Source organism: Ochotona curzoniae, unplaced genomic scaffold (assembly GCF_017591425.1).
Source record: "Ochotona curzoniae isolate NIBS_2020 unplaced genomic scaffold, NIBS_Ocur_1.0 patch366, whole genome shotgun sequence".
In the NCBI taxonomy this organism is placed as follows: domain Eukaryota; kingdom Metazoa; phylum Chordata; class Mammalia; order Lagomorpha; family Ochotonidae; genus Ochotona; species Ochotona curzoniae.
Window position 1 is genome coordinate 140,025 of NW_024466935.1, and position 15,932 is coordinate 155,956.

The 15,932-nt window shown below is 36.2% G+C and overlaps 1 protein-coding gene across 2 annotated transcripts in view; it reads left to right on the plus strand.

Annotated features, from left to right (window-relative positions):
* The window catches only part of LOC121167438 (NADPH oxidase 4), a 136,182-nt gene extending 130,014 nt beyond the window's left edge, over window positions 1-6,168 (plus strand). The window contains exon 18 of one of the 2 annotated variants that reach the window (XM_040996831.1): window positions 5,814-6,168. In XM_040996831.1, coding sequence (XP_040852765.1) covers window positions 5,814-5,934 — 121 coding nt within the window. In that variant the 3' untranslated portion in view covers window positions 5,935-6,168. The remainder of the gene's footprint in view (window positions 1-5,813) is intronic. The other variant, XM_040996833.1, reaches the window with a different exon arrangement.
* Window positions 6,169-15,932: the final 9,764 nt, after the last annotated feature.

Sequence of the window (15,932 nt, forward strand, 5' to 3'; positions counted from 1 at the left end):
TGGAAGGAAAAGTATGCATCATGGCACACATAGTGGCTAGCATACTTGTCTTTTGTAAGCTTTCTGTTCAGCAGAGAAATGATCCATACAAATGTTTGGAAAACTATGCCAGTACACATGTTTTTCAGTTTATGTATAAATAATTTCATGGTGATCAGGGATATAATGCAGAGCCCACTGAAAATTTTGGCATTTTATTATTAAAGAAATTCTTACAAACATAACTACTAGGATTTAATATAGTTATCTAATTTCATCCTTATTTGTTATAAAAGATCTGCAAACTCTTTATTAGAAGTTCAAATTTTCACACTAGTTTTCTTCTTTGGGAATTTATGTTTCTATTAATATAACCTTCAGAAAATGTGTCAAAATGGCATATATTACTCCAGTTAAACTAATCATATTTTATCACTAAAATACTTCTGCAACAGTACTGAACATAAATTGAAGCTTTTATTTTTAAAACTTTATATGAGTATAAAATGGATCATTTAAAAAAAACCATAATTCATGAATTCATGGATGAATTTCACTAATTCAAAATGACTCCTGGCTCCACTTTCAGAAATTCTATTCCAGAATCCAATGAGTAGTGTCCAAGAAGCAAAACATAAGGAGAATAAAGCTATCTGTGTGTTTCAGATTATGTTTGAAACTGCTTCAATTTCTTTCCTGATGAAGCACTTTTGAGATGAATAGAGAAGCATTATTTATGAAATAAAAGTCTTTCTAGTAATTGCAGATATTTACATAGATGAACTTTGTTGACCCAGTTTTGGCTCTTATTCATTTACCATCGTTTTCCAATATCACCCACATTGGGTATGATAATCTTACCACACTGCTCTGACTGTTACTATCCAGTACTCGCATGTTTCTCTTTAATGGCATTCTTGTGTCTGATAAACATTGTTTTATTGATTTTCAGAGTTGTTGCCTCAATAGTTTCTTTGGCTAGTTTTTAAAACCAAATTCCTAACACATCAGAGGCGCACTTATAGGAAACTGTTCTGGAATTGTTGGTTACTGCCATTAGTACTAAAGGCGTACTTACTTGTTACACTGTTCATATGTATTTTTTAAGGATTTATTTATTTATTTTTATTGGAAAGTCAGATATACAGAGAGAAGAGACAGTGAGAAAGATCTTCCGTCCAATGATTCACTCCCATCGGCGCAACAGCCGATGCTGTGCCGATCCAAAGCCAGGATCCTGGAACCTCTTCCAGGTCTCCCACATGGGTGCAGGGTCCCAAGGCTTTGGGTTGTCCTTGACTGCTTTCCTAGGCCACAAGCAGGGAGCTGGATGGAAACTGGAGCTGCTGGGATTAGAACCGGAGCCCATATGGGATCCCGGCACATTCAAGGCGAGGACTTTAGCCAGTAGGCCAAACTGCCGGGCCCCACTGTTCATATTTTGATGTTTCACTTTGTATTATTTTTCTAGAAATATCCTAAGTGGTTTAATAAGTGCAGATGTGCACCATATACTGTTGACACTTTGTGTCACTTATTTCATTAATTGAGCAAAAAGCACCATATAAAAAGAAAATTGTGATATAATATTTTAATGTCATGAACATAATTGGTTGAAGGAACGTACAGAAATAAAAATAAGAAAGAGAAGTATATGCATTAGGCTATTGTAGTACTGTAAGACAGTCAGGAAGTGATTATTAATTAAGTCAGTAGACATTGATTTAATACATCATGTAGATTTTTTAATACGAAGTTAAATGGGTTAAACATTATTGGGCTCAAAGTTAATGGCCAGTAACTCTTTATTATGCATTCTTACAGAAAGTTGAAAAGTATATATTTGCATTACATACATATGTATGTTTATGTACATATATATATCCATGTATCTTCACACATATGTATTTTTTAAAGATTTATTTATTTTTATTACAAAGTCAGATATACAGAGAGGAGGAGGAGAGACAGAGAGGAAGATCTTCCATCCGATGATTCACTCCCCAAGTGAGCGCAATGGCCGATGCTATGCTGATCCAAAGCCAGGATCCAGGAACTTCCTCTGGATCCCACATGGGTGCAGGGTCCCAAAGCTTTGGGCCATCCTCGACTGCTTTCCGAGGCCACAAGCAGGGAGCTTAATGGGAAGTAGGGCTGCCGGGATTAGAACTGGTGCCCATATGGGATGCCGGGGCGTTCAAGGCGAGGACTTTAGCTGCTAGGCCATGCCGCTGGGGCCCCATCTTCACACGTATTTAAAATAAACTTAACAAAAGTTGAATGAATCTACAATATGTAATTATTCAACCTACTTTTTCAATGTATGATTTTTCAACCTACTTTTTCATTATAACCCGCTGTACTCTTGTAAGGGGATTTTCAGAACAAGTATTTTATTTTGGTGTAAAAGATTATGAAATGCATGCCTTTTGTGATAAATATTTCTGTAGATTTTTGAAGTGCCCTTGGGTTAATCACAAATCACTGATAATTTGTGGAATTTGAATTGTTTTATTTTGTTTGCTCAAAAAACCAAAGAGATAGAAATCCTAGAGGTAACTGAATGCCTGCAGTGGCTGCGATGGGGCAAAAGCCAGGAGATAGAAGCTCATTCTCAGGGTCCTTAGTGGATGACAAGGCCTCATGTGTTAGAGCCAACACCTGCTGATGTTTTTTAGGACAAGCATCAAGAAGAAGCTGGAGTTCAGAGTCAAGCTGGTACTTGCACTCAGGCATTCAAAACAGGAATCTCTAGAGGTACCTTAACACCTGAACCAAATACCTACTATAATTCAAAATATAGATAGAATATCTGTTACTGTCCTAATAATGGATATTTAAGTTAGCTCTACTTATTGTTACTCTTTCAGTACTATAGTAAAAAAAATTTTGTATGCTTTTTCATGTGAATGTAATGCAATAGATTATGATCTTTGAAATGGAATTGCTGCATCAAAAGTATATGCATTTTGGGGACTCCCCTACAAAAGCCAAAATGTTGAATTAGTACATTTTCCACATATGAATGAGAGTGGTTTATTCCCTCTGAGGATTTTTTTTTAATTTAGAAAATGAATCATGTGATGATATTGTGTGATTATGGAAAGTAAAGCAGCTTTAAAATCTCTCTTCCTTTATCATTATTTTATCAGTCAAGAAGATGAGATCCCAGAACATAAGCATTAAGGATTCATTTAGAGCCTGATGAGGAGTCAGGGTTCAGGAGCGAACTAACATCACCTGACTTTGGGCTTCTATCCTAAATAGAAAGAATAGCAGAATGCTGTGAGCATCTTCCATGTTCAACATGTGTGAGGCAGGACAATGTTGACACTAGTGTGAAAACTTCAAAAAACAGTCACAGGAAAAAAATGAATTAAAATAGGTTATCTTGCTGCCAAAAAATTGAAATCTATGCATATATTTTTTATGGTGCACATTTCACATATTCAGCTACACACACAAATATTCATAGATACATATATTTAAAGCACTGATGACTAAAGCATAAAGAAATATTTAAAATATTGCATTGTAAACCATTTAGTAGTTGGTAAGTTATTATTGTACTTTATTGCCTTTATTCAAAATTCAATTCCTTACTGGTTAAAAAAAATGTGTTTTAAACTATTGGATTTATGCCCTATGCAAATGAATGAAGAAGGGTTGACTTTTTAGACCTTTTGGGTAAAGAATTACTTCTGGAATTCAGTGGAATATTTAGGAGCATATATTTCTTTTGCTGCTTCATAATATTTGTATTGAAATTTTACAGTGCAAATTAAAAGTACTGAAGTTTTTGCTTTCACATTCCTTTCCTTGCCCCTGGAATGAGTTACACAAACATCCTGGATGTGTGACAGAGGGAAGAGCTTAATGAAGTACATAAAATTTTCATAAAATTTCACATTTTAAATATAAATGGAAAAGCAAGTGTTGACATAATTTTTTTAAATGCCCATTTTTTTTTAGCATTTATGAAACTTTCCAAATATTTACCCCATTCTCTATTTAGTTCCTGGGTCTGTCCCTATATTAATAAATTAGAAGTTTTTAAATAAATTTTGTTTTATTTTGTTAATAAATTTCTAGATAACTGTTGAATTCCAGCAATCTATATGCAAATAGATGACAAAGATTAATGGTAGGACCTGGTGAGATGGTCCAGTGGCTGACTCTCACTTTGCATGCACTGGGGCCACATGTGGATGCCAGTTTATGTCCCAGCTGCTCCACTTCCCATCCAGCTCCCTGCTTGTGGCCTGGGAAAGCAGTTGAGGACAGCCCAAGGCCTGGGGACCCTGCATGAGGGTGGAAGACCTGGAATAAGCTCCTGGCTTTAGATCAGCTCAGTTCCAGCCTTTGCAGCACCTTGGGGAGTGAATCATTGGACAGATGTTGTTTCTGTGTCTCCTTCTATTATCTGCCTTTCTAATAAAAATAAATAAATCTTAAAAAAGAAAGCTTGATTATAGAGTTTGAAAAGGTTGTAAATGTTCACTAATTTAGTGAAAGGGAAAAGTTACCTCCTTAAATGGAAAGAAAAGAAATATCATAGTCTTAATAAATTAGTTGTTGCTTTTGCATATAATTATTTTTTGTGCATGTCTTTGGGTTGTTTCAGCATCTTGTATAATTCCCAAACCTCTACATATTTCACAAAATCTTCCTACAGATCTACTTTACTTTCCTTGTTCTGTTCCACACCTTCCAGCTGAGTTGGCTTGCATGAACTCTGTTCTTTGTTTTGGGGAGTCAGTGGGCCCAGGTTCCTGCTGGAGCCCCCCTACTCTATGCTGCCTCCTGTGGATTACTCTCAGGTAAGCAGGGACAGTTGCAGGACTCAGCTCTCTGCCTCCCACTACTTTTTTTTCCCCCCAGGGTTCTGCATTCTGTGTATTTTGCTTTTTTTAATCCTAGCTTTTTAGCATAAGAAAGTGATTGTTTCTCTGTTACTGCAGGACTACAAATAACAATTGTTTATATGATAGCTTATTTTGATATTCAGGGTGAACATTTTAGTAGAAAACTTTTTTCAGTATTTACATTGAAATTTTGATATTCATTTAAATAGATTTCATCTTAGTTTTTGTCCCAACAACTATTTTGATATAATAAGGATCTAACGTGTCTTTCTAAGATATGAGTGAACTGTTCATCATTTTGACATTCTAGGGGAAAAAAATCAATGGAAATCCTAGCAATTTATGATAATTTAGAATTGTTCATCTCTTGAAATTGACTATACTTACTGTATTTGTATTATTCACTAAAATACTGTTAGTGACTGATAGATACTAAAGATTTGTTGCAGTTATTACCATGGATCAAGAAACAAAGGAATTATCTGGATTGTAAGTTCTTGTTACAATGTGGATATAACTTAGTCATGTGAAGTATCATTTCAACTTGGCAGTGTCCTTTTCCTCTCTCCTGATCTATTCATCACTGCTCATACAAACCCATTTGGGAACTTTAGAAAATATATGCAACATTTCTAATAGGAGGAAACCCTGCATGGCCCGATGAAGCCTGGGCAACTATCCTGTTTGGCTCACTATGGGTTTTATGGGCTCAGTGTTCCCATGTTATGAAAAAAATTAACAGGTTTGTCAGTCTGCATCTGGTCATATGGAAATATTTGCTCACCATTACTTTTTTGGTTTATCCTAAATGCCATATATTTGTCGTGTGTTCATTTGCATTTGGAAACAATTGGAGAAGCCGCTTCAAATTTGAAAATGAGCAGCATAGTCACCGTGAATGCCTTGAAGCAGACTCTAGGGCTCTGCTGGATTCTCTTGCTGATGTCCCATGTCTTTCCTTCTTTCTAGGAAAACAGTTGGTGTCTTCTGCTGTGGACCCAATTCAATTTCCAAGATTCTTCATAAGCTGAGTAACCAAAGCAACTCATATGGGACAAGATTTGAATATAATAAAGAATCTTTCAGCTGAAAACCTTTGAGATGAAACAGGTCTCTTTAGAAGGAATGCGTGCAATTTCTAGGACTTAAACTCACCAAAGAGTCGCAAGATTTTATTATTTATGATTATTTAAAATGGAAAAGCAGAGAATGTGGCCAGAGAACAAGTCACATTACATGCTTAATCTGGAAACCAAAGAGGCCCTGAAGAATATTTGATGTGATGATTTTTCAATACTCAAAATTAACAAAAAAATGATTAGATTCTCACTGTTGATTTTTATAGCAGATTCAAAAACCTCCAGTGAGGAGCTGCACTCCTTCCCTCTGAGACTGACACTCATAGTTCTCTTTAAATTGTTTCTGGTTGAACAAATGTAAGGTAGAACAAAATTTTAAAACAAAACTTTGAAACTTAGATTATACTTTTCACATTGTACATAAACACAATAGCTTTATTTGAAAAAGTTCCGGGCTGATATATTTATGTTTTAAAATGCAGCACAGGACTAGGGATGCGGGTATTTTGTGTCAATATCTGCTTTTCCTCACTGCTCGTGAGAATACCTCTACTTATTGCCTGGAGGCTACATGTTGGCTTAAGCTCTTGGGAAATGTTGAGGTAAGGTCTGTTTTTTTTTTCTTCAGTCTCCTCCATCTAAAGTAATCTCCCTTCTCATAGCTTACATCAGATTCAATGATTTAATAGTTCATTTTCATCTTCAATTTATTTAATATATTGCTATTTTATAGTGTGAAAATATACTGTAATTTAAAAGGGACATATATGCTAATAACTTTTTTCCTTTTTCAGCATGGTGGTCTCTGTTACTAATTTGTTCAGTGTTATTATTTGTTTTCACTTTTACTTCTATGCACATTTTATTTTAGTTTACCTTTTTTTGGTTTTTTAGCCTTTTAAAGTGCTTTGTTTAATTGTACTTTGTGACTAAAGGACATTGTGTCTTAGTTGGCACTGAGGAACAGTATCTACCCTTTGTTGTGCAATACTCTTTGATGGAGATATTAAACTGCAGTCACTTTCCTGAACCCCGTATTTTGCTTTCTACACAAAAGGAAACACTTCAGTAATTATTCAAATTCATGTCAGTATCAAGAATGCTATTGTCACACAGTGTGATATTCCTTGGGGTTTATTGTTGGGACTATAGTGTGTAACCTTATCAGTTTATGTTTCCTGGTTTTTATATCTTGACTCAGAGAAAAAAAAAAAAGACTGACTTTACTACCTTAAGAATTACTCAATTTATATACTTTGGTGATTTTGTTTAGTATTTATCAAATAATATGAAATATACCAAAACGTTGAAATAAGCAGTCTGACTTTGCCTCTGTTAAAATTCTACATGCAACAAATCATGATAGATGGCTGCTGTCATTTTGGGTTATGATTCGCCAGCAGTAGCCAAGCATGATGAACCTTCCTGCACTGAGTGATCAGGAGCTTATTTACTTAGAGGCCTATCTTCCTCTCTTATGGTTCTTTCCTTTCGCTTCTGTAGAAACAAGGTATATCAGAAAGAGTGGTGGGAAATGTGCAATGCAAATGTAGATTGAACTCTGAAGGTTTATGTAATAAAGATTTTTAATTTGTTCAGGTTTAAGGTACAACACTGACCTTTCAGTGTTATTTATGTGATTATATCAATGCACCTATTTTCAACAAAACAGATAAATGACTTTTTAAAAAGTGATATTTTAGAGTAGGCCTTTTGCTCAAGGCCTTTCTTGTCATTTTTTACTTCCATATATATTTAAACATTAAGCATAGTGGTTTTTGCTTGTACTTCTAGCAATTAAAACAGGGTTTCATCGTGCAAGATTAGTAGAGCTTTGCTTTGTTTTGAGGGGTTCTTTCTCTGACATAATTCTTGCCATGCAAGTATCAAATCTCTAATTTAGTAGCAGTACATATTAAAGCAGAGGTTACGTGCTTGTAATTCCTGTAAACTCACTTTACAACACTTTTTTCACAGGATGATTCAAGCTTAAAAAATACAGTTTATAAAGAATTAGTCTGTGAGTGGAGACCAGCATAAACAGCCATCGGGACTCAGTTTCTGTAGATCTCTGTGTCACAAGGTAATGATTTGACTGTGGCAAATGACTCCTCATGCTGAGACCAAGAGTTCTCATTTGAATTGGATCACTAATTCTTAATGATTTCTGTAGCTTAGAGTGATCAAATATGTATATTATAACAACAACATGTTGCATATAGTTTTAGGGGATTACAAGCAATCTGCAAAAGCAAGAACATCCATTTAAGAAGCCTTGAAAAAAATTATTACCATGGAAGATCTTTTCTACCTGTATATTTTCAAAAGAAGGAAGAAACTATCATCTTTTTTTATTTAATTAAGGCATTTATCTCTTGGACAAAATGAATTATTTTTATGACTCCAAGACACAGAACTTAACAGATAGCTTCCTCAGTTTTTAATGTTTTTGAAAAACCTGACTTCTGTAGGACTCAGCTATACATTTAAATTATATTTTTAAAAATTTATATTTACATATACTAACAACCGTTTTCAGGAAGATTATTTTAAAATTCAGTCTAGAAGTAAAATGCTTGTACCTTTATTTGTGACTTGAAAATTACACTTGAATGACGGATATTTCAAGTTTTTCAGCAAAGAAATAAAAGCAGTACACACAAGGAATAGGTGTGTTAATTTAATCTATTTGGTCCTGTTATTGTCTTCCAAAGCAGTGTATAGTGATACTACTTTTCAGTAGGTGATTAATTTTATGTAAGACATTGACAACTGTGGTCAGTAGTAGCAAATAAGCTGTTATCGATAGATATTGTTTTTCTGGATGTATGTGTTAAAGTGAAAAGATATTAGTGATTATTTTCCTTAATAATGGTTGTCCAACTGAAAGAGAATTCTGTAAATAACCAATCAGGTAAATCTTCAGCATGTCTATTTAAGAGAAACAGGTTGTTTCTCTTGTGCTAACTAGGACAATGTCATGACCAGTTATATTTTGAAAATGCAAAATATTAAGTTCAAGGCTATTTTGCAGGTGGGAAACTGAGGCATAAAGGGATATAACTGAGTCTCCAACCAAATTAAGACTAGATCTCAGCTTTGCTAATCTCTGCTTTTGGAAGCTCTACATCCAATAAACATTTTCCTTTAGTTTGAATCTCTGAAAACACTGAGATGGGAAAGTGAGGACTAAGTATTAATTCCATACTCAGGTGCAGAAAATTACATTCTTTGTGCAGCATATTTTATGATGCTGAGTTTGGTTTTCCTATTTTTCTTCTGTTAGAGCCTTTTGCCAGATACAAGTTTTTAAGTCTGGTAATTGTGCTAATGGAATTATGTTCTTCAGAACTTTTCAATGGACAAATATATAACAATATGATTTCTAGTAAATGCTAATTCTGTAATGTGAACTTTGGATTCTTAGGTAAGCATCATAATTTGAACAGCTTTCTATTAGTATAATGTTAAAACAAATGACTTTTATTCTCTCCCCACATGACCATAACATGCTTCTTGTCCAGGAGAAGAGGCAGTCTTTTGTAAACTGGGGCGACAGGAAATCAATTCAAGCATAATGAGATTAGTGTTTGCTTGGAGCACTGTGGTACAAACAGAACTCACTGGTTTTGTCTAACTCTCCTCCTCTGCTAACCCCAACTTCCTTTTACATTCTGTGCTGTTCTCAAAAGGCAGCTTTGCAAACTACTTGGACTAAGGCTTCCAAACAGAAGCAGCACACGTCTCCCAACACTTAGCAAAGAAGGGTCTGTTTTGAAGATGAGTGAAAGAAAAAAAAAAAAGGCAGTATGGTCTCTCCAAATTACCTGAAAGTTAAATTAATGTTTCTTTAGATGAGAAACTGTTTCAATGCTGAGTCCTAAGCTGTATGCTGAAGAATTGGTAAGGGCAAGGAATGGCTTACAGAACCAAACCGGTGAAGAAAAATGATGAAAGTATTTACTGCAGAGGAACACAATGCTGCCTGACCTTTTGTAACTCAATAAATGCTCAAAATTAAATATTTCTGTGGTTTGGAAATATGTAAAAAATGCATTGCTTATTTTGCTGTAGGGAAGCTTCCACATTTTCATGACAAAAGAATTTTATCAGCAGCTTCACCTTTGATCAGAATTCTATCTGGTTAGCTTCTTTAGGAAATAGAGCTTTGGTGAACTGCTACTTGAGCTAGAAAAGACCCTGACCTTTAGCTGGGAGCCAGAACTGCATAAATATTCAAATGTATGTAGCAATAAAAAAAGGGAAAGTGCCATGTTTCCCTTCAGTTGCATATATGATGCACTGAAATTCTGTCACAAGGTCATATTTCACAGCACTTATCCCTCTACACAGGGAATAAAAACCTTTTTGATAGGTAAGGATAGTTAGAAACACATTCTCTCTGTTTCACAGCAATGGTCTATCCCTTACCTGAGCCCAATTGGGTTCATATTGAACCAGGTTTACTAACTTTATAATCCACTTTAACGATGAGGAATCTCCACCATGCAATATGTGGCGGGGTTGGGATGGGACAGGGTCTTGGCTCATTTGCTTACATATATACTGCAGCCCACACTTTGCCTAAGGATAAAACTTTGAGATCTAGGTTTTATATTGCTGTGTAAATGTTAGCAAATGAAAAATAACTTACTGCCTTTATGTTGGCATGTGGCCTAGGCTGTGCCTTCTTATCTGTGGTTAAACCATTTACACAGTACATTTTCAGGTTTTTAGGGACTGTCAGTGTTGGAAAATGTAAGCTCTAAAGTCAGCTTGTTATCTTTTTTTGTTTCATTGGAAATGTAGAGACAGAGAAAGAACTTCCATTCACTGGGTCACTCCCCAACTTCCCTCCATATGCAGGGACTGGGCCAGGACAAAGTCATGAGCCCCAAGCACAATCCAAGTCTCCCGTGGGAGTAAAACAAACCCAACTACTTCACTTATAACCTGCCATATCCAATGATGGGCACTAATAGAAAACTGAAACCAAAAGCTGGACTGGGATCTGAACCCACGCACTTCAGTGTGAGATGTGGGCATTCCAAGTGAGATCGTAACAAGTATGTCAAATGTTCACTCCAGCATGGCATCTATTACCACAGAACTGGTTGCTCACCTTGGCAATTACACCTTTATTTAAAGATGATAATTACCTGTATAATAAATGGCATTAGTAGAAAACTGTGAGTTTTTTGTGTGTATCTTTTAATTAAAATTTGTTTAAAAATCAGAAATGGGGAACACAGAAACACTTGGCTGGAGTGCTCATACAGATGATGCTGTGACAGTGTTGCCAGTCATCCAACCTGCTCCAGTGGTGTGAGATGAAGAGGATTCTTAGAAATCATACTGCTTGCAACCTTCATCCCGAAAGCATTCCACTGCTTAGGTAAAACAAGAATACTTCCCACCTCGGGCTAATTTGCAGGAGTAATGTGTAAGGATGTGCATAAAGAGGGATGGGTGGTTACGAGGGATTTCCTAAGCAAATTTCCCTTGATATCTTATATATATATATATATATATATATATATATATATATATATGTGTGTGTGTGTAACACAAAGTAAACTACTGGTCTAACAAGTGAGAACAGTCCTCCAGGAATCCTAGTAAATGATAATGGAAATATTTAGTGTTTGATTTTGGTTTGGGGGTACAAAGTAACCACAATGGAATTAGCACCACTGACTTTATTTGTTCTGAGTTCCCCACAAAATAAGTTCTGTTTCATGTTGTGAATGCCTTGTTAATTGATCCTAGCTGATTTGTGTGAGTCTGAGAATGGCTAGAGATCATTGCACTGGATTATGAAATGATTTATGGGTTGCTGGAGGGTGATATAAGCCATCTACTTTACTTGTGATTTGGTGGGGGAGGAAGTAGGAGTTTTCTGACATCCTGCTGAATTACAGCAAAGATCTGTGTCTTGAAAGAGCTGGCCAAAAGAAGTTAAATACCACATTGTAACTATTTTTTTTCCTGCCTGGGAAGAAAGTAAATGTATCGATTTCTCATTTTATACTAAATACATTTCATACAAATACAATATTTTCTGCATTGTCTATTTAAATTGTGTGTGTATCTTTAGAGCACAGTGTAAGAAGAATCACTTGGATGTAAATGAAATGCTACAGTTGCATGTACTAACGCTCCGTACCTCTCACAGCATACGATGATGACAGCCTTGCAGTTTCACCACTTGTACCCATTAAAGTCCAAATGCTTGGCAATGAGGTGTGGCTTTTAATCTTGTCCAGTTAAATGGGAATGTGAGGTTATTCAGTGTATAAGAGGCAGTACTAGGTAACACACAGCACTCATGAAGGATTGAAAAGATGTTTGTTTTTTGACGCAACATTGAAAAGACATTACTGTAAAATAATAGTACATTTGCAGAAAACCTATTTGGAGCATTACATAATTATTAAAAGGAAAACAATACTAGTCAGCCAAAGTTAAATCCCTTTTCAGTGCAAGACAATTTTACACTTTTAGGTAATAGTAACCAATAATTTTCCCTATGATCTTTAAAAGAGGAGAGTGTTGTGTGATGCAAGGCCAAATGGTCAAGCAAGTGTGCATGCAAAGCTAATAAATAAGTAATATTTGCATCTTTTTTATGTTTTGAAGATTCATTTATTTTTATTGTAAAGTCAGATATACAGAGAGGAGGAGAGACAGAAGATTGTCCATCCATTGATTCACTCCCCAAACAGCCACAATGGCTGGAGCTGCACTAATCTGAAGCCAGGAGCCCAGAACCTCTTCCAGGTTTCCCATGAAGGTGCAAGGTCCCAAGGCTTTGTTCTGTCCTCAACTGCTTTCCCAACCCACAGCAGGGAGCTGGAATAAGAAGTGGGGCTACTTAAAATAAAAAAATAAAAAAAAAAGTGGGGCTAGTGGGATTAGAACCGGTGCCCATATGTAATCCCAGATGTGCAAGGTGAGGACATTAGCTGCTAGGCTACTGCACCAGGCCCATAAGTGATATTTAAGAAATGTTCTTTTGAAACGCTTTGAAAATGGTCTGATTTCCAAAACTTTTATAATTTCTCTTTCAGCAAGAAGTAGAATAGAGAAAGAAAGGATTCCGAGCTCTAAATTTAATATTCTTAGTTTGGGACTTTGATTTTGTATTCTCTATTGTGGCATTATCAGATCTGATAATGTGTCCATTAATTGAAAACACTTAAAATTTTCAACACAAAGTATGTATTTTTATACATGGGATATTATGGTGTCGTACATTTATTATGTGTCCCAAATGAATTTTTATAATTGCTTATTTTTTTTTAAGATTTTTTACATTGGAAAGTCAAACATGCAGAGAGAAGGAGAGACAGAGAGGAAGATCTTCCGTCTGATGATTCACTCTCCAAGTGAGCGCACTGGCCATAGGTAAGCCAATCTGAAGCCAAGGGCCCAGAGCAGGTACAGGGTCCCAGGGCTTGGGCCATCCTCTACTGCTTTCCCAGACCACAGCAAGGAACTGGATGGGAAACAGGGATGCCGAGATTAGAATCGGTGCCCATATGGGATCTTGGCATATGCACGTCAGGGACTTTAGCTACTAGGCTACCGCCCTAGGCCCTATAATTGATTTTTGAGGATTTGTTGCTCACGTAAATTCTTTCTCTCTCTATATATATATATACACACACACACAAACATAGTTTATATATAACTTATATATACATAGATATATATATGCGTATATAGTATATATAAAGATATGTAAACTATATACATATAAATATACGTGTTATTAATTGTAAATATATGTTATGTTATTTTATTGATCATAGGTGTATTATAAATATATGTGTACATTTATATATAAACTATATATACTACATATACATGTATATGTGTATATACATATATGTTCTACATGTGTGTTTATATGGATATACATATATAAACTTATGTGTGTATATATATATATAAAATATGCATACCCTTTAGTAACTCCGGATGATAGAGATAGTTCATCATCCCTCTTGGATTTAAAATATGTGAATTACAGAAAATAAGGGCTGGTGTGACCCTCACGCCTGTCCAATAATTGTACTGTGTGCATTGCTTGCCATACACTCTGAGAGAGCTGTTTTCTGGTACTACGTGAAAAGTGATCTTCCATCAATAAGGCATAGTCAAGATTTTCTTGAAGATTTTTCTCTAAGAATCTATTTTGTGTTTCTTTGTTGGCTGTGGATTTCCGTAGAACTTTCAATTTTTCAGTGGACGGAATGAACAAAAATGATTGAATACACAGGCCATCACCTTGAGGTCATGCCAGTTACAGTGCACACAGCTGAAATGACGCGAAGGTGCCCGCCTCCGAGCAGCAGACACATTTCATTTATTTGTAAGTCATTCCTTAGTCAAATCGGATGCCATAGTGTTCTCATTTATAAAGCTTTAAAAAGTGGCCACTTGTCTAGGATTTAAGCACATTATTTCATTATAGCATAGTGCCGTTTCTGAAGGAATTCCCACTGATGTGGCAGTCTTTTGATTGACTTAAGCATTTTGTTTTTTTGGAGATGGTGTCTTTCCTCCCCTGTTTTGCAAAGCTGTCGTATGTTCCGTAATGAACCTTTCCATAGATCAAGTTCAAAGGCATTAAAGAGGTCACGTTAGCCGTAAGGTGCTTACTTTCCGTGTTCATTATTTGCTTTTTATCGTGCAACAGCATTACTGTTTTAAGATTAGTCAACAACAGCGACTAGGGCAAGAGTACCAGAGATAACGGGAACGCTGTCTGTGGTGGGGGAGGGTGGGCACATCCCGTGGACTGACACAAGTCTCCGTCTTGACTATTAAAGTTTCTTAAAATGCCTTTTTATTCATTGCTGCAAGCAACATGTTTGCCAAAACTTTTAAAAGGAAAGATGTTTGACAGCAAAATTTCTCATCAGAATTTTTTTAGGTAATGAAATCTGTAAGAAATCTTTTTGAGTGACTTGCATTGCAGCAGCCATGTTTTCTGTGTGTTGATAAAATGTAATGCCTAGGAAATAAGCATACCTTCCCGAACAAGATTTGAATCTCAGATATAGACCCAGAGTACTATGTGAAAAGTTGTTTTTGACTTAGTGTATCAGTTATGACAAATTTCAAAGTTGCCCTCCATGAATTTTAACAATATCATTTTTCAAATATTTCCAATTTGATCTGACCAAAGATTTTGGGCTAATAGATGAAATTAGGTTTCATGGCTTACTTTATGCCTCTGCTTTTTTTTTTTTCATGATGGTGGTAGAAGGTAGTTTATTTTCAGTGCAATTCCTTGGGTAAAAAAAAAAAAATCATTCCGTAATTATGACCTTGCGTTGAACTTCCAAAGTAGATTGAAGAAAAGGATGTGTTACAAGGGTGAAGGCCTCATTGAGGCTTGCTGGTACTCAATGAGCAGTTATCCCAAGCTTTCATCTTACCTGTCCGTAACCTGAAAGGTGCCTCAGATGAGAGCTGCGAGGAGATGCTCAAAGTTGCAGCCACGCCCTGAAGTTGTGCTAGAACTACACTTGGCCTTCAACAGTTGTGTCTTCCCCTGCTGACATCCTGGAGTCCAGTTTTCACTCTGAATCCATATCAGAATTCTCAGGCATTTTATTTCCTGTTGTTTGCTAATCTAACTTTGCAGGTCAGCCAGTGCCCAGATTGATCTCTGCCTGCCTAGCCTATGGGCATGGCCACAGGACTATGGCCTAGGTGCACGCCTACAGACCCCTCATGTCTCCGCAGCACCGTGAGGCCCCTACAACCTACACAGTTGGCAGGGGGCCAGGATCCCGTGGGTACTTCCCTCCCCCTCTACCTCTTCTGGCTATTAGGATACTTTCTGATAACTGGGTCACTTCCCCTTACCTACCCTTACCCAAAACCCATTGCCTTATAAACAACTTCAGGATGTGGGTGAGGTACACAGTCCCACCCACAGATGTTTGTGACTTGTAGACTGAGTGGCCAGGATTATGATATGTAATAAGTATCT